Source organism: Bos taurus, chromosome 21 (genome assembly GCF_002263795.3).
Source record: "Bos taurus isolate L1 Dominette 01449 registration number 42190680 breed Hereford chromosome 21, ARS-UCD2.0, whole genome shotgun sequence".
NCBI classification, from domain to species: domain Eukaryota; kingdom Metazoa; phylum Chordata; class Mammalia; order Artiodactyla; family Bovidae; genus Bos; species Bos taurus.
The window spans coordinates 45,934,603-45,954,185 of NC_037348.1; the positions used below are offsets into that span (position 1 = coordinate 45,934,603).

At 36.8% G+C, this 19,583-nt stretch overlaps 1 protein-coding gene across 5 annotated transcripts in view; it reads right to left on the reverse strand.

The window, feature by feature from the left end:
• Positions 1–19,583, reverse strand: part of RALGAPA1 (Ral GTPase activating protein catalytic subunit alpha 1) — a 211,099-nt gene that overhangs the window by 158,925 nt on the left and 32,591 nt on the right. For all 5 annotated transcript variants that reach the window (XM_005222080.5, XM_059879341.1, XM_059879343.1 and 2 more), the window contains exons 2-5: positions 12,107–12,217; positions 11,506–11,555; positions 8,640–8,697; positions 4,067–4,110 (exon numbers count right to left, since the gene is read on the reverse strand). In XM_005222080.5, the coding sequence (XP_005222137.1) occupies positions 4,067–4,110; positions 8,640–8,697; positions 11,506–11,555; positions 12,107–12,217 (263 nt within the window). The remainder of the gene's footprint in view (positions 1–4,066; positions 4,111–8,639; positions 8,698–11,505; positions 11,556–12,106; positions 12,218–19,583) is intronic.

The following is a 19,583-nucleotide window of genomic DNA, read 5'->3' on the forward strand; positions in this document are numbered from 1 at the left end:
GATTTCAGTGTCGACCATCTGGTGATGTCCATGTGTGGTCTTCTCTTGTGTTGTTGGAAGAGGGTGTTTGCTACAACCAATGTGTTCTCTTGGCAGAACTCTATTAGCCTTTGCCCTGCTTCATTCTGTACTCCAAGGCCAAATTTGCCTGTTACTCCAGGTGTTTCTTGACTTCCTACTTTTGCATTCCAGTCCCCTATGATGAAAAGGACATCTTCTCTGGGTATTAGTTCTAGAAGGTCTTGTAGGTCTTCATAGAACTGTTCAACTTCACCTTCTTCAGCGTTACTGGTCGGGGCTTTAAGAGATTTAAGATTTAAGGGACTAGATCCGATAGAGTGCCTGATGAACTATGGATGGAGGTACGTGACACTGTACAGGAGACAGGAATCAAGACCATCCCAAGAAAAAGAAATGCAAAAAAGCAAAATGGCTGTCTGGGGAGGCTTTACAAATGGCTGTGAAAAGAAAGGAGCGAAAAGTAAAGGAGAAAAGGAAAGGTATTCCCATTTGAATGCAGAGTTCCAAAGAACAGCAAGGAGAGAGAAGAAAGCCTCCCTCAGCCATCAATGCAAAGAAGTAGAGGAAAACAATAGAATGGGAAAGACTAGAGATCTCTTCAGGAAAATTAGAGATACCAAGGGAACATTTCATGCAAAGATGGGCTCAATAAAGGACAGAAATGGTAGGGACCTAATGGAAGCAGAAGATATTAAGAAGAGGTGGCAAGAATATACAGAAGAACTTTACAAAAAAGATCTTCATGACCCAGATAATCACGATGGTGTGGTCACTGACCTAGAGCCAGACATCCTGGAATGTGAAGTTAAGTGGGCTTTAGGAAACATCACTATGAACAAAGCTAGTGGAGGTGATGGAATTCCATTTGAGCTATTTCACATCCTGAAAGATGATGCTGTGAAAGTGCTGCACTCAATATGCCAGCAAATTTGGAAAACTCGGCAGTGGCCACAGGACTGGAATAGGTCGGTTTTCATTCCAATCCCAAAGAATGGTAATGCCAAAGAATGCTCAAACTACCACACAACTGCACTCATCTCACACGCTAGTAAAGTAATGCTTAAAATTCTCCAACCCAGGCTTCAGCAATACATGAAACGTGAACTTTCAGATGTTCAAGCTGGTTTTAGAAAAGGCAGAGGAACCAGAGATCAAATTGCCAACATCCGCTGCATCATCAAAAAAGCAAGAGAGTTCCAGAAAAATATCTATTTCTGCTTTATTGACTATGACAAAGCCTTTGACTGTGTGAATCACAATAAACTATGAAAAATTCTGAAAGAGATGGGAATACCAGACCACCTGACCTGCCTCTTGAGAAACCTATATGCAGGTCAGGAACCAACAGTTAGAACTGGACACGGAACAACAGACTGGTTCCAAATAGGAAAAGGAGTACGTCAAGGCTGTATATTGTCACCCTGCTTATTTAACTTCTATGCAGAGTACATCATGAGAAACGCTGGGCTGGAAGAAACACAAGCTGGAATCAAGACTGCCAGGAAAAATATCAATAGCCTCAGATATGGAGATGACACTACCCTTATGGCAGAAAGTAAAGAACTAAAGAGCCTCTTGATGAAAGTAAAAGAGGAGAGTGAAAAAGTTGGCTTAAAGCTCAACATTCAGAAAACTAAGATCATGGCATCCGGTCCCATCGCTTCATGGCAAATAGATGGAGAAACAGTGGAAACAGTGGCTGACTTTATTTTTCTGGGCTCCAAAAGCACTGTAGAAGGTGACTGCAGTCATGAAATCAAAAGACGCTTACTCCTTGGAAGGAAAGTTATGACCAACCTAGTCAGCATATTAAAAAGCAGAGACATTCCTTTGCCAACAAAGGTCCATCTAGTCAAGGCTATGGTTTTTCCAGTGGTCATGTGTGGATGTGAGAGTTGGACTATAAAGAAAGCTGAGTACTGAAGAATTGATGCTTTTCAACTGTGGTGTTGGAGAAGACTCTTGAGAGTCCCTTGGACTGCAAGGAAATCCAACTAGTCCATCCTAAAGGAAATCAGTCCTGGGTGTTCATTGGAAGGACTGATGCTGAAGCTGAAACTCCAATACTTTGGCCACCCCATGCGAAGAGTTGACTCATTGGAAAAGACCCTGATGCTGGGAAAGATTGAGGGCAGGAGGAGAAGGGGACGACAGAGGATGAGATGGTTGGATGGCATCACTGACTCGATGGACATGGGTTTGGGTAGATTCTGGGTGTTGATGACGGACAGGGAGGCCTGGCGTGCTGCGGTTCATGGGGTCACAAAGAATTGGACATAACTCAATGACTGAACCGAACTGAACTACTTAAAGCTATCAGGTAATTTCTACACTATAACTTTCACTTATAGAAAATCAAAATCATTTCCTTCTTGTTAACTTCCGTTCTTCCCCACATTGCCACTCTAATCCAAGAAGAAAGGAGAGACGGCAATGACCACTCCTTGGTATAACTATTAACTGCTAAAAGGAGGAATGGTCATGGAGATCCGGATGCACTGCTAACTCACTGCTCCTGTCCTTTAAAGGCTTAGCAGCCTGAAATTATCTCATGTATTTAATTTGCTTCTAAAGGGCAAATTTGGCCTATTACTGTATCTTTAAACAACTAGAACAATGCCCAATACACAGAAAATACATATTTAAACTGAAGAATGCTCTTTCAGGAAGACAAAAGGAGAAAACAAAGCAAACTCCAAATCGCCAAGCAAACCACAAAGTTCTTCACTAACCTAACTTCACTGATAGCTTCAGATATTCCTCTATCACAGCTTTGTACACAACTGAGCTTCCAAGGTGGTGCTAGTGGTAAAGAACCAACCTGCCAATGCAGGAGATGTAACAGAATCAAGGCTCAATCCCTGGGTCGGAAAAATCCCCTTGAGAAGGGTATGGCAACCCACACTTGTATTCTTGCCTGAAGAATCCTGGACAGAGGAGCCTGGTGGGCTACAGTCCACAGGGTAGCACAGAGTTGGACACAACTGAAGCAACTTAGCACACATGCATGGTTTGTAAACAGCCACTGCCAAAGCTAGACATCTGTTGCCACCCTCTCAGTTCAGTTAGAAACAGGACAAAGCTGTACGAAGGCTTATCCCGTTGTACTGCAAACCCAAACCTTGACACCAAAAGTACCTACAACAATGAGACTTTTACCCAACTTACAGCAAGACGCTTTTGGACTGAGAAGCTTTTCTAACCACAGCACAATGGAATAATAAAAAAGAAGACAAAATAATAATAATGAACAAACCATTTTTAACAGATGTACTACTTCCCTCTATATCTCAGGATAGCTATGGTAAAATGAAGAATTATTTGTTGAATAGCTTAATAATTTTTATCTTCTGGGGACCACAGGGCAAAGCACAGTTGTCCCTCAGTATCTATGAGGTAATGCTTCCAGGACCTCCCCTACCATGGATACCAAAATCAGCATATGCTCAAGTCCGATATATAAAATGATATGGATGTAGAGCCCATGGACATCAAGAGCTGACTATGTTTCTGCCAAATGAGTCAAATGCAGTGGTAAAGCCACAAAAAGTTTTCAATAGCATGGTCAACCTCATGTATACTGAGCATGCTGCTATTTTTTAAGTGATTTCACTTCAATCCAGGGAACTGAAGATTATTCATATTTATTTAGGAAAACAATGATGCAGGCAAGTGGAGCAGTTGACTATATGCTTTACTCAGTTAAAAAAAAAAAAAAAAAAACCTACAGAAATGGGGCTTTCCCGGTGGCTCAGTGGTAAAGAATCCACCTGCCAATGTAGGACACAAGGGTTCAATTCCTGTCCAGAAAGATCCCACATGCCACAGAGCAACCAGGCCTGAGTGCCACAACTACCAAGCCTGTACTTGACAGCCTGGGAGCCACAAGAAAAGCCACTGCAATGAGAAGCCAGGACACAACTGGAGTAGCCCTCGCTTGCCACAACTAGAAAAAGCCTGTGCAGCAACGAAGACCCAGCACAGCTGAAAATAATCAATTCAAATAACTTTTTAAATATAGAAAAGAAATATAATTACATTATACCTTCAAGGAGTTTCCTGTGTGTAGTAGTTTCTTTAAAATCAATCCTGAAAAGAAAACATGATTTTAAACATTCATATCTTAATGATCATTTCTAAATGTCAAGAGTTATCAGTAAGACTTGAAAATACTTTAAAAACAAGTCCCTGGTCACCTCCAAATTATTCTTGGTGACCTTAACATCCCTCTGGCCATAGTCTTGGGATAGAGGGCATATAAAAAGTCACCATTTTAACACATGGTTTACTGGAATTAAATATGATTTATCCTATTTTTAATAAACAAACAATAAAACCAAAATTGCATTTAAGGCAACAATCTATATATTTTACTGAATTGAACTGAAGAATATAAATAAATACTTTTACCATCACTAATACAAATAAAAACCACTGTAGAAAATTTTATAGTTAATCAAATAAACACCTGAAACTGTAGTATTTCTTAACAAACGTTTCCCCTGTACTACTTTTTCTTTTCAAAATACTCAGAGTATTCAAAATACTTTTTCTTATAATTATACAATATTTCAAAGCTATAATAAAATAATGAAATAATATTCAAAACCAGAAGTCCACCATTCAGTTTGAACAAATCTAAATAGTCTCATGTTTCCTATAATTTCAAGATTTCATTTATTTGTTATTTATAATGTTTTATATAAGTATCACTTAAGCCTCCCATGAACTCATCCTGAATCATTTTCCTGCTTCCCTCCCCAAAAGAAATCTTATCCAGATTTTGTTATTATCTCCAAAAATATTTTATTACTATTTATAAATCTATAAAATATTTAGAAATAGTTTCTATGTTTAAAATTTATACCAGTAACAAAATTTCCTCTACAGCTATTTGTTCTAATCTTGCATCTTTATTCTTTCTAGTAACACTAAGATTACAAATTTTTATATGAAATATATATATAAAATGATTAAGACTGTGACTCTATTGCTTAAGTTTTATTTATCGTACTAAAATAAGTTTTAATATTTCAACAAATCGTGTTGATTTATCTGCAATTCCCTTCCTCGTGTCTGAGCAAATTCAGCTTCTTAAAACAATTCTATATAAAGCCTTGGTCTTAATTAGCTCTCCTAAAAAATCTATACATGCTAAATGCATTGTAGTATCACCGATTGAACCCTGGAAGAGAAAAAGAAGTGGAAAACTAATCACATCTGATAAGCGTTTTTAATCATGCATGGGCAGTAAATTCTGTCGGATGCTTTTTCTGCTACTGGCATTACAGTCAAGTAAACATCACAGTCAGCATTACAGGTGGTTTTGTCATTTATTCTATTAATACTGTATTTTTCACAAAATGCTTATCAAATATTAAACCAACCTTGCATCCCTGAGATAAATCCCAATTGGTTACCATTTACATAGTCTTTTTGTCATACTACTAAATTTAGTTTGTTAATAAATTATTAAAGATTTTTGCCTCTGTGTTTATGATGGATATTGAACACTACTGTGTTCTTTTGTGAGGTCTTTAATCTGGCTTTATTATCAAGATAATAATAGACATGTACATAGACTGGGAAGAGTTCCTTTATTTTCTGAAAGAGTTTGTGACCAATTGATATTACATCTTTTTAAGATATTTGGAATTAAGCTTTCCTTTGTGAGAAGATTTATAATTGTTACTTTAAGAGCCCCAGAGATTAAAAAATTATAGAAATTAGATGGTATATTTGAAATGAAACCTTCTCAATTAGTAGATGTTTTTAAAGTATTCAACAACAGGGAACAACGACAGACCCAAGGAGATACAAAATGGAATACAGCTTTTCTGGCAGCAGCACTGAGAGTGAGTAATCTAAATGAGGGCTTCCAGGTGGCTCAGTGGTAAAGAATCTGCCACCAGTGCAGGAAATGTGGGTTCAGTCCCTAGGCTGGGAAGATCCACTGGAGAAGCAAAGGGCAACCCACTCCACTATTTCTGCCTGGAAAATGCCATGGAAAGAAAAGCCTGGCAGGCTACAGTCCACGGGGTCACAAAGAGTGGGACACAACTGAGGGACTGAGCACATTCTTTTTTGAGTCAGTTTGAATAATTTCTATCTTTCTATAAATTTGCTGATTTTATTAAAACTGCCTTGGGTCTTCCCTGGTAATCCAGTGCCTAAGATTCCATACTCCCAAATATAGGGGGCCTGGGTTCCATCCCTGGTCAGGGAACTAGATCTCACATGCTGCAACAAAGACTCAGCATAGTCAAATAAATAAATATGTTAAAGAAAAAACTGCCTAACTTGTTAGCGTAAAGTTGTTCAAGTTACTTTTTTTAAGGATTCTTACTCTTGCCTGGAAAATCCCATGGATGGAGGAGCCTGGTAGGCTGCAGTCCACGGGGTCGCTAAGAATCGGACAAGACAGAGCGACTTCACTTTCACTTTTCACTTTCATGCATTGGAGAAGGAAATGGCAACCCACTCCAGTGTTCTTGCCTGGAGAATCCCAGGGACGGGGGAGCCTGGTGGGCTGCTGTCTATGGGGTCACACAGAGTTGGACACGACTGAAGCGACTTGGAGGAGGAGGAGTGACAAAGAAAATGACCACTGATATATCTTCTCAAATTGGACATTTACTGGAATACTACTAAACATGACAACTAGATAGCCCAAAGCTCTTTTACATATTGAAGACTACATTCCTCAGTAGAAAAACTTTACAAGTTCAGATGTCTAGAGAAGTTTCATAGATAACCAAGAACATTTTAATGATTATGAAATAAAAAATAGGATTTCCCTATTCTATTAAGCACCTTATCATGCTTATTAGCAATTTATATGTCTTCTTTGGTATGCTGCTGCTAAGTCGCTTCAGTCGTGTCCGACTCTGTGCGACCCCATGGACGGAAGCCCAGCAGGCTCCCCCCGGTCCCTGGGATTCTCCAGGCAAGAACACTGGAGTGGGTTGCCATTTCCTTCTCCAATGCATGAAAGTGAAAAAATAAAGTGAAGTTGCTCAGTTGTGTCCGACTCCTAGCAACCCCATGGACTGCAGCCCACCAGGCCCCTCCGTCCATGGGATTTTCCAGGCAAGAGTACTGGAGTGTGTTGCCATTGCCTTCTCCGCTTTGGTATGATATATATGCAAATATTTTGCATATTTAAAAAACTTATCTGTCTTACTGAGTTGCCAGAGTTCTTTATATATTAAGGACACATCATTTTTAGTCTTGAGCTTTATCAAAAAAGTTTATTCTCAACAGGCTTTATTATCACTGATGTACAGAACAGTCTTTTGGATTCTGTGGGAGAGGGAGAGGGTAGGATGATTTGGGAGAATGGCATTGAAATATGTATAATATCATATATGAAACGAGTCGCCAGTCCAGGTTCGATGCACGATACTGGATGCTTGGGGCTGGTGCAATGGGACGACTCAGAGGGATGGTACGGGGAGGGAGGAGGGTTCAGGATGAGGAACACATGTATACCTGTGGTGGATTCATTTTGATATATGGCAAAATCAATACAATATTATAAAGTTAAAAAATAAAATAAATTTTTAAAATAAATTAAAAAAAATAAAATTTTGTCTTTTTTAGCCCCTGCATCAATATCCATCCTATATGTAGTTTCTTTTGCTTCCAGAACTGCTAATTGGGATGACGTATAGTTTCAAAGCCTCACAGATTTTATTTGCTACAACTGATTAAGAATTGTAGGGCCTAAATAAACCTATGACTCTTTTTTAAAAGGAAAATACAATTTTTACAAATGAATATAAGGCCTATAACATTCTACTTCAACAACGTAGATATGGTGGCTGGCTGTGTATTCACCACAAGAGAAAGGCCACGAGAATCACTAGCAATCACCTTTGTTCTAAGTGAGACACTGAACCAAAGCCAGAAATTGCCTACCTGCAGATTCCTTTTTCATCCAAGAGGGAAAAAAGGCTTACAATGAGAGTCAGAGAGTCCTGTGGCAATGCTATGATTATGAAAGAACCAGACTCCAAGCCAGCCAGCATCTTGGCTTAACTCCTTGTAAGAGAAGCCTATGACCTGCCTATCTGGTTCTTCACAGTAATCTACAGCAGGGCTGCATGTTTTTCCTTTCCCCTTTTCCTTTTCAGCTTCATTTCTTGATCTGGGAAGTTCTACTTTGGCTCTTCAAGCAGTAAGCTAAACCCCAGGTTCCCTCTTTTTTTTTTTTAATGGAGCAAACTGCCAACTTTACACTGCTTGCTTTCAAACCTGGAACCCATGGCTCTCTTATACTTGGCACTTTGCATTTCGTCTTCCATTTCTGATTACAGAATATTTACTTTGATGTAGAATCTACTTTTATTTTTAGGCTTTATAGTTCATCATTATTGCTAACATGTTCACAGTAACAACAGGTGGATCAAAGAAATTTAACATGCCACTATGAAACTTAACAGGCCTTCATGTATGTTTTTATCTTATATTCCCAGTAAGTTTAATTCTGTATTCTTTATTTATTTTTACTAAAATATAAACTATGAACTCATTTCAAGTAATAACCAACTCATTAACAGAATATGTTCAAATATTATCATTTATTTCAAATGTGAAATAGTATTTACATTACTTACCAATACTATGAAACTGCCATCGCTGATGAATTCTTTCTGGAAGAAGTTGTAAAATTTTCTAAAAATCAATATGAATAAAACAAAGAAAAGTATGAAAAGCAAGTAACAAGTCCACATCTTGAACAACGTGAAAAATTAAAGAACTTACACAAAGCCTTTAAGAGTTTCTTATGCAGAAGATAGTATTACAAATACAAAATCATCTCTGAGCTAGTCTGATGGTAGTGGCACTACTTCAGCACTGGCATACTGATCATTATCTGAAAACTCCAGAAATCAACAAGCTATACTAACTAAGTCTTGGAACAGGATATTGATGAAATTTATCTTTTATAATGATGTAAAAATTATATTTCTCTTTAGTGAATAAATGCTGTATTTTTTAATGCTTGTTTTCTATTAGACTTTCTGTGGAAACTACTGATCTGTTCTAAATTCTTTTAGATACTAGTATCTTATATTTTCTCTTCAAGTAGTTCTTTCTTTCTCCTATTTTGATAAACCTAAGAGGGGAAATATTTTGCTTTCACAAAAATCCTATCAAATACTTGTACTAAATTAATCACATGAACCCAAAGATACTTATATATTATAACGGCTATAGGTATGAGAAAAAATTTTTTAAATTCAGGAGCCCTATGGTTAAGCTAACCCATACATACTTCTACAAGTTTGGAATATTTCTTACATATAATATCTTCAAAATTTTGTCTTTATTTTCCTCTACATATTGCACCTGTATGAATTATTCTACTTCAATAGCTGCCTTACTATGCTGTTGAACTATGTTCTCAATACTCATCTGCTTGCTGAATGGTATTTGTTATTATTGCTGCTCTATTTTATTACTATTTAGAGTCAACATTAATTGAATGTTCATAAGGGCCAAATAATAGACACTTTATATAAAGGATATTTCATTAATCCTCAAAACCATCCTAAAAGGAGTGATTTCGTTTGCCATAACAGGTTAAAAAATGTGCTTAGGTTAGAAAGTGGAAAAACAGATTCCAGCTTCCATATTCCTATTTCCAGAATTAGTGCTTTCATACTATTCTGTTCAAAGAATGGTATGCCTGTTTTTACACTTCTCTATCTTCCTTTTGATAATCGTCTCTAGTCCTTCTTATATAAGAGGATGATAAAGAAATTATAAAGTTCTTCACAGACAGGTGCTATTCCCACATAAGATACAGAAAATTCTTCAGCCTTGCCCTCCTACATTTCTCCCATACTTAGCCAGCAACTGTATAATTATATTTATTGCGGTATGGAAAGAGCTAAAATTATAGAAAACTAAAAGGACAAGTTTGTGAACTACTTAAAGTACTTCTACATTATCACTACTAAATTACACTTTATCATCTTTTTATTCAGTAATATAAAGATGAAAGAAATCATGTACACTCTTAACTACACAGAAGAAAACAGAGTATCAATCCTATGTCATAACGTTCCACAATGATGCACCTTATTCCAGAAAAAGGAAATCAGTTTATTTAGATAATTTCTTGATCTTTTAAATCATTAGTCTCTAAAGGTGCAAGTCAGATATTGTTACCATCATAAGTACAAAAACAGCACCCAGGTTAAGTATTTTTTCCAAAAGATAAAAACCCTACATTTAACAGTTCTTTTCCTAATGAAATTTAGTGATGGATTATAGACAAACATTTCAGTTCAGATTAACAAATGACCAGTATATATTACATACAGAAAACTAAGGATTATGCTTTAATAGAAGGAATACCCTGAAAGAGCTTCTATTAACTAGTCAATGATCTCAATTTCCTAAATATAGTTTCACAAATGTCTGAAGGAATACTTTCCAGGAATTATCTTTTCTCTGTACATACTTTTTTATTCTTTCTCAAAATATCCATGCTTTAATATTCCCCTTGTAAACAATTAATGCAAACACTTTGGGAGGTAAATATGAGCAAATTCCTCAGGGTTAATGACTAACGAAAATTAACTGCAGAACTAGGTATCAAACCAGTTACTTCTTTTGGAATGCTTAAAAAAAAACTCTTTTTTTAAGCTGTGACTGACTCAGCAACTGAGAAAGATCAAATTCTTTAAATTCTTCTAAACCATACTAAAATAGTCAATATACAAAACAGTGAATTTTAATTAGCAGTAAATAGAATAGTTCAATCTTTAGAAACTGATTTCTAAATTCTTTATGCCTTTCAAAACACAAGGTCTAATTAATCCTGGCTGTTTCCTGATTGCTAAAATCCTCAATAAAGATTGGAATACTCCTATCACTATTCGATTTGAAAACCAGAATGAAGAGTAAGGAGTTATTTGAAAAGCATGTGTGTCCCTCATTTTTATCACTGTGCCAAAAATAAAACAGAAGTTTTAACAGAGTATCATATGTTGTTACTTCTTTCTGCTTATTTAGCAATACAAACTTGCCCCGCCCCAATAAAAAGTAATGTGGTAGAACAACAATGTATAAAATGTTTAAAATTATTCTATACAAGTTTTCAATGAAAAGCAGTTAAAGCAGAAACTATGAACTCCTTAAGTATATAACAGTTCCATGAATTTATCCTCTCAAGTAAGCATGTTTTAGAATTTCTTAAAAAAAATTCTCCATTTGTGTAAACATCCCACAAATTAAAATTTTTATTGCTTGTAAACACCATAAATATTGTACCAATTGTGACTTCAAATGCATAAAACCATTAATTCTATCTGTACCTAAAATATACCTCAGAAATTTTTTTAGGTTAAACAATAGAATTTAGTTTTTAAAAAGCATGGCAGATTCACAGTGCTTGTTAATATTCAATATATTCCTTTGTATGTTCCAAAAATTAATTTTGGGAAAAAAGTTACATGGGTAGGTACGTACCTCAAAAATAAAAAGTATAGCATCCAATTCCTCCCTTTGAGACTTGTGACCTAAAACATTTTTACAGAAAAATATTTAAACATTATCATTTTGTCCTCAATGTCAACAACCACTTAAAAAGCTTAAAATATTTCAGGCATAGTTTTTTCTCAGTGATTCTTTAATAAAATATTTAAAGTGTATTCTGTTCAATGTGTAGACAATATCATAGCATCTCTACTTTTTTTAGACAATTACATTTAGGTTCTACATATTTATGTCTAAAAAATAAATAATAATATATTGTGGTAAACACTTAAGTGAGCTCTTAAAAATGAAATTATGAAAATGACTGCTCAAACCTGACACATGGCCCTAGGGCAGAGTAAAGGTGAGAAAACAAATCTGACCAGAGAAAAGGCCAATCTTCTAAGCCTTTTCAAAATAATAAGGGTATTATTAATACTACTAACCCACAGTGTGAGCAGGGTGTCTACAAGCCATCTGAGAGGAGAAGTGAAATAATACTAAAATTCCAATGTGAAAAAGTCTATTTTAAGTGAATGTTTATGACAATTATTTGAAACATCAGTGTAAGCCAGGATTGATTTTAACATCTTACCTTTCTGTTTAAGACTAGCTTCAATAGTAACAAAATTCTCAAAAAACACATAATATATATGTGAAAAATGTTGGTCAAAAAACTGTTTAAGATCAATGGATTCTGCATTCTCTGAAAAATAAATGAAAACAATTTTTAGTGATTACTATTTATATCATGTTCAGCAAATATTTACTGTGGCAAGTTTCCTTCAAAAATGTCAAAGAACTGCTCTTAAACTTCTATTAAAATATTTGAGAGATTTATTTATACCTTATTCTCACAACTTAAGTTTTTAAAGATTTTATTTAGTTTTAATTTTAAAAACTGGCCAAATCAGGTTATCATAATCTTTGAAGAAAACAATGTCTCAGAAAGATTCACCCAAAATCATTAACCAAACCAAGTTTTATTTTCAACTCACAGCTTACATTTTGTAACTTCTCCCCAGGACAGTTAAAAATCAGTATTTCTAAGAGTAATAAAACATGACTAAAATACATTTTATTTTAAATATCTAACAGCCGGCTTTACAAATAGGGATTTAAGTATTACAAAACTCATAAAATACTGTTATAAGAACTGTCAGTGTAGTCCAGAGCACAGAAAACTAAACATTTAATTGTATCCACAGCAGCAAGAGAAGGCAATGGTAACCCACTCCAGTACTCTTGCCTGGGAAATCCCACGGACGGAGGAGCCTGGTAGGCTACAGTCCATGGGGTCGCAAAGACTTGGAAAAGACTGAGCAACTTCACTTTCACTTTTCACTTTCATGCACTGGAGAAAGAAATGGCAACCCACTCCAGTATGCTTGCCTGGAGAATCCCAGGGACGGGAGCCTGGTGGGCCGCCGTCTATGGGGTCGCACAGAGTCGGACACAACTGACGTGACTTAGCAAGCAGCACAGCAGCAAGTGTTAGGTACTAACACAAAATTACTTTCGAAACACAGGAAGGAGTGAAGGTGGGAAAAGAAGAAAAGCTTTGACAGAGAATGTATTATGTGAAAAGATCTTTACGGACAGGAAGGTATTTGGATATGATGTGGTGGTTTTGAATAAGTAAGACATATTTGGCATAAACAAAAACATGAAGAAACAGGATAGAATGCAGAAAATTCATTTATTTTGGCTAGCTTTGAGCATTTTGATAAAAATAAAATGGAAAAAATAGCCTTGATATGTCATGAAATGTCTTAAGTGCAAACTAAGGAAATGGCATTTATCATTTAAAGCAAGACACCTATACAGGTATATAGGTGCTTGTGCTTAGTCACTCTGTCTTGTCCAATGCTTTGCAACCTCATGGACTGCAGCCCGCCAGGCTCCTCTGTACATGGGGATTCTCCAGGCAAGAATACCGGAGTGGGTTGCCATGCCTTTCTCCAGGGGATCTTTCCAACCCAGGGATCAAACCCAGGTCTCCCACACTGCAGGCGAATTCTTTACTGTCTGAGCCACCAGGGAAGCCTTAGAATAATGGAGTGGGTAGCCTCTCTCTTCTCCAGGGGATATTCCTGACCCAGGATTCAAACCAGGCTCTCCTGCATTGCAGGCAGATTCTTTACTTACACATTTTATTGTTTTCAGAGGGAATGAGAAAGTTGGGGAAAGGGGGAGGAATTAATAACTTTTATATACTTCCAACTATTCAAATTCATTTACAAAAAGCACGTGTCTCTTCTATAACAAACAAATTTGAAAAAAGCAACTGGAAAAAAAAATTTTTTTTTTTCACACCCTGGGAGTAAAATATAGGATAAACTGCTACTTGTTGGTAAACTCAAGTTAAAGGTAAGAATCAATTAATTTCTTGGAATGCTTTAAGGCTGAATAGAAGATTTCAGTATAAAGTTAAATATTAACAACATATACATAGCACTTTAAACTCTTTGTGGTATATTATCTTATCCTATGGATATTCTTAATAACTCCTGAGTTGATAGCTCATCTATGGAGTTTTCCAAGACCGTTTCCCTTTTCCTTCACCCTCCCAAAGGAAGGGATGGATGCCCTCTCCTCTCTATTTCTTTCTGTTCTCTACAATTCTCTCTCATGAAAGTAATTATGTCTCAAGTGTTTCCTTGTCTCTTTTCCAGCATTAGTCTATAGCTTCTTTAGGACAGAAAGTGTGTCTACCTTAGCATTTATAAAACCTAAGCACAGTGCTGAACATGCAAATGTGTTTTATTATAAATAAATAAATAATTTTAATTTTATTGTATTCACTTTGTAGCTCGGAAATTTGTATCTTGGAAAACACTGCATAACCTACTGACAAGCAAAATAGCATTGCTTCATCTTGACTGGAATAAGAACACCCAGGTTCTATTCCTATCTGTAACAGTATCTGTGTGACTCTTCAGAGAACTGTGGGGGGTAACACCTAACATAAACAATATTTCCCATATGCCAGACACTCTTCTAAGTTCTTTATAGAAATTAATTCCTGTATTCCTCAAAACAGCACTATGAAAGAAGTACTATTATTATCCTGACTCTAAAGATGAGGAAACAAGCATAGAGAGTTTAAGTAATTCAGTTAGTGAGAAACAGAGTCATGGATTTAAACTCAACACAGCCTGGACTGGGCTTCCCCGGTGGCTCAGACTAAAGAATTCACCTGCGATGTGGGCAACCTGGGTTCGATCCCTGGTTTGGGAAGATCCCCTGGAGGAGGGCATGGCAACCCACTCTAGTATTCTTGCCTGGAGAATCCCCATGGGCAGAGGAGCCTGGCACGGTACAGTCCATGGGGTCTCAAAGAGTGAGACACGACTGAGTGACTAAGCACAGCACACACAGCCTGGACTTACTGCTGATGCTCTTAACCTCTATGTTATTCGGCCTCCAGTGTTAGCACATTTATAAGAAAAATAAGAAAAGAACAAAGATAAGAATAATAGTCACTGAATACTAGTTAAACATATTTTAAAGAATACCAAAATAAAACACATACAACTAAAATAAACAGGAAAAGTATTCTATTTTCCCCATAGACTAGTTTGAAATAACAAAAAACTATGAAATCAGAATGAAATAAACTGCTATAATTATCACTAAATTTCCTGAAACTAATGTTTCTAACAAAACTAATGTCCCCAGGGAAAAAAAGAAAATGAGAACAAAAACAAAGCAAAACAAAAAAAAAATCAAAACATAACAGAAGCAAACGTGAATCAACTTAAGATTTTGCAACATAATTTAGGAGCCAAGACAGCCTCTATTTCCTTCCCATATACTAGGTTAAACAAAGCCTGGAAACTACATACTAATAAAAAGTACTGGATCAAAATTAAGAAGTTTGTTTTTTAAATCTGTGTCTATTTATAATGATCTAGTTAGCAAATAAAAACTCTTATAAAATACTTTTGCTCATCAATTCACAAAATTTACATGGTCGGGGGAAAATAGGAAAAGAAATACACAAAAAAAGTGGATATAAAAGGATAGGTATATATAAAATAATAATATAAAAGAAGGCTTCACTAATTTAAAAACAACTCTTTAAAATTATACCACAAGAGAAAGGAAAATATAAAAAGAAAAGAAAAGTAGGAAGAAAGATTATGGGAAAAACTTCTATCCAATACCTTTCTCCCCCTGTCAAATGACCATAACCCATTATGGGTATTGTTTTTTTCTCTTTCTGTGAATGCTTCCATTAATTTCAGTCAATATGGATCCTAATTATGTCACATTAGCTGGTACAACTGTCCCTGTGTATCAGCAGGTGATGGTTCCAGGAACCCATCAGATGCCAAAATCCAAACATACTCAAATAAGTCCCTTACATAAAATGACATAATATCTGCATATAACTTACACACATCCTCCCACACATTTTACACAATCTGTAGATTACTTATAAAACCTAACACGATATAAATGCTATATAAATAGCTGACTGGGTGCAGCAAATTCAAGTTTTGATTTCTGGAACTTTCTAGAACTATTTTTTTCTAACTATTTTGGATCCATGGTAGGTTGAATCTGAGGATGCAGACCCACCACTCCAAGATGGGGTGCCAATTATATTATTCTCTTATAGATACTGGATGCTTTGGGGGACAGGAAGCATGCCTTAGCTTCTTTAACCTTCAATATTTTTTTCAAAATTTTAATCTGAGGGAGTGCTCTGCATAGTGCTAAACTGATGGCTGGAACTTAAAAGCTTAAACATTCAAAAATTTCCCCAATTTTAGAAATACTTTTGTTTGATTTGTTTGTGAACTAGAGGTTCCTTAAAGTAATCAAATAAACATTTCAACTATAAATTAAGATTGAAGTTTCTGAGATTGTAAAAAACTGACTCAGGCTTAGGAATGCTTTGAAGACCTTTGGGAATACTAACTTCAAGTGGCAAAACAGTTCCAGACCTCACTGAGTTTTCACAAATAAAATTTCAGATGTCTCTTTAAGATCTTTTTACGAATAAGGTTAACCTATCTATTTTCTACTACATACTTTGAAGATATTTAAGCTCTTGGTAACATACATAATTAAAAATTACAGTTTAGAAGCCAGTGTTCCTGAGCTTAAATTTCAAACACCTGTACTAATACCTCCCTTATAAAAGTTATCACATAACCCAAGTTGGAAGACCAAAAATTCAACAAATTTTGCAATATCATCATTCTTCCTTCTCACCTGTTAAAAAAAAAAAAATTACCATTTAGAACTTTTTCTCAAATGATGGCATTATATTACACTAAACTATGAAGCGTACTACAAGGAATCAGCTTCTAATAATAAAGTAACAATGCAAATTATTTCCTTAAAATAACCAATAATAATGAGGACTGATGCAACAATATGGTGAATAACACACCAAAAACCTCTCCAATTGCAGAGACACAGAAATGCTGGATAAAAATAAATACAAGCTCAAAACGAGAGGGTAGGAGTGGAAATGAAGAAAAGACAGTAAGGAGGAAAGGAGGAAGTGGGATGTTGGAAAAGGGCTAAGAGGGGAGAGGAAGATGCTAAGAATGTGGAATGGTGAAAGGTAGGAAGGGGTTGAAGGGGAAATATGGAGGGAAGGAGACTGGAAGGAAGGATGAAGAGAAGGGAGAAAGGTAAGGGGAAAGAAACACAAAAATACAGTATTAAGATACAAACAATATGGAGTTAAGCACAAATAAGGAGGAAAGCAGAAGAGAAAAGTAGGAGGAAAAGAGGAGGGGGGGTAAAACTACACAAACAGGCTGGAAAAGTATAAATAATACATTATCAAGTTCTAAAAAGAGGCAGATATATGAGAAGTGAGAAGAAACTGAGAAAATGGAGGAAGAAAAGAAAGGACAAAAGAAAGAAACAAATACTTGGAAGAGGGCCTGGTGCTCTTATTCAGAATGTTCTAACACAGAAGAAAAGCATGATGAAAATATTATATAAAGATGACGAGAGAAGATGGTAGAGTAGGAGAATGTGTGCTCATTTCCTCCTGCAAGAGCACCAAAATTGCAACTAGCTGTTGAACAACCATGGACAGGAGGACGCCGGAACCCCCCAAAAAATGATACTCCATGTCCAAGACAAAGAGACCTGTAGTGAGACAGTAGAGCAGCACAATCACGATAAAATGAAATCCAATAACCGCAGGGTGGGTGACCCACAAACTGTAGAACAGCAATACCAAAGAAGTTCTCCCACTGTTGCAAAGGTTCTGGACCTCACCCCAGGTTTCCTAGCCTGGGGATCTGATAAAGGGACTGGGAATCCCCATGCAATCAGACCTTGCAGGACAGCGGGATTTGATTACAGGACTTCCAGGGGCCTGGGGAAGAGGGAGACTCCAGTCTTGGAGAGCACAAACAAAATTTTGCACATACCAAGACGGAGAGGAAAGGAGCAGTGACCCCATAGGAGACTGAACCAAAATTACCTGCTAGTGTTGTAGGGCTGCCTGTGGAGGCATGGGATGGCATGCGGACAGGGGCACTGGCAGGATCAGGCCAGTAAGGGCTCCCTTAGTGTAAATGCTCTTGGAGTTCACCATTAACGCTACCATAGAGCCCATAGACCCTAAGTCTGGGTCAGTTCAGTTGCTCAGTCATGTCCAACTCTTTGCCACTCCATGGACTGCAGCAGAGTGCCTGAAGAACTATGGACAGAGGTTCATGACATTGTACAGGAGGCAGTGATCAAGACCATCCTCAAGAAAAAGAAATGCAAAAAGGCAAAATGGTTGTCTGAGGAGGCCTTACAAATAGCTGAGAAAAGAAGAGACGCTAAAGGCAAAGGAGAAAAGGAAAGATATACCCATTTGAAGGCAGAATTCCAAATAGCAAGGGGAAATAAGAAAGGCTTCCTCAGTGATCAATGCAAAGAAATAGAGGAAAACAACAGAATGGAAAAAACTAGAGATCTCATCAACAAAATTAGAAATACCAAGGGAACATTTCATGCAAAGATGGGCTCAATAAAGGACAGAAATGGTATGGACCTAACAGAAGCAGAAGATATTAAGAGGTGGCAAGAATATACAGAAGAACTACACAAAAAAGATCTTCACGACCCAGATAACCATGATGGTGAGATCACTCACCTAGAGCCAGACATTCTGGAATGTGAAGTCAAGTGGGCCTTAGGAAACATCACTATGAACAAAGCTAGTGGAGGTGATGGAATTGCAGTTGAGCTATTTCAAATCCTAAAAGATGATGCTGTGAAAGTGCTACACTCAATATGCTAGCAAATCTGGAAAACTCAGCAGTGGCCACAGGACTGGAAAAGGTCGGTTTTCATTCTAATCCCAAAGAAAGGCAATGCCAAAGAATGTTCAAACTACCGCACAAGTGCACTCACCTCACACATAGCAAAGTAATGTTCAAAATCTTCCAAGCTAGGCTTCAACAGTACATGAACTGTGAATTTCCAGATGTTCAAGCTGGTTTTAGAAAAGGCAGAGGAACCAGAGATCAAATTGCCAACATCCACTGGATCATCGAAAAAGCCAGAGAGTTCCAGAAAAACACCTACTTCTGCTTTATTGACTATGCCAAAGCCTTTAACAGTGTGGATGACAACAAACTGTGGAAAATTCATAAAGAGATAGAAATATCAGACCACCAGTTAGAATATCAGCAACAGTTAGAACTGGACATGGAACAACAGACTGGTTCCAAATTGAGAAAGGAGTACGTCAGGGCTGTGTATTGTCCCCCTGCTGATTTAACTTATATGCAGAGTACATCATGAGAAATGCTGGACTGGATGAAGCACAAGCTGGAATCAAGATTGCTGGGAGAAATATCAATAACCTCAGATATGCAGATGACACCACCCTTATGGCAGAAAGCAAAGAGGAACCAAAAAGCCTCTTGATGAACGTGAAAAGAGGAGAGTGAAAAAGCTGGCTTAAAACTCCACATTCAGAAAACTAAGATCATGGCATCTGGTCCCATCACTTCAGAGCAAATTGATGAGGAAACACCAGAAACAGTGACAGACTATTTTGGGGGGCTCCAAAATCACTGCAGATGGTGACTGCA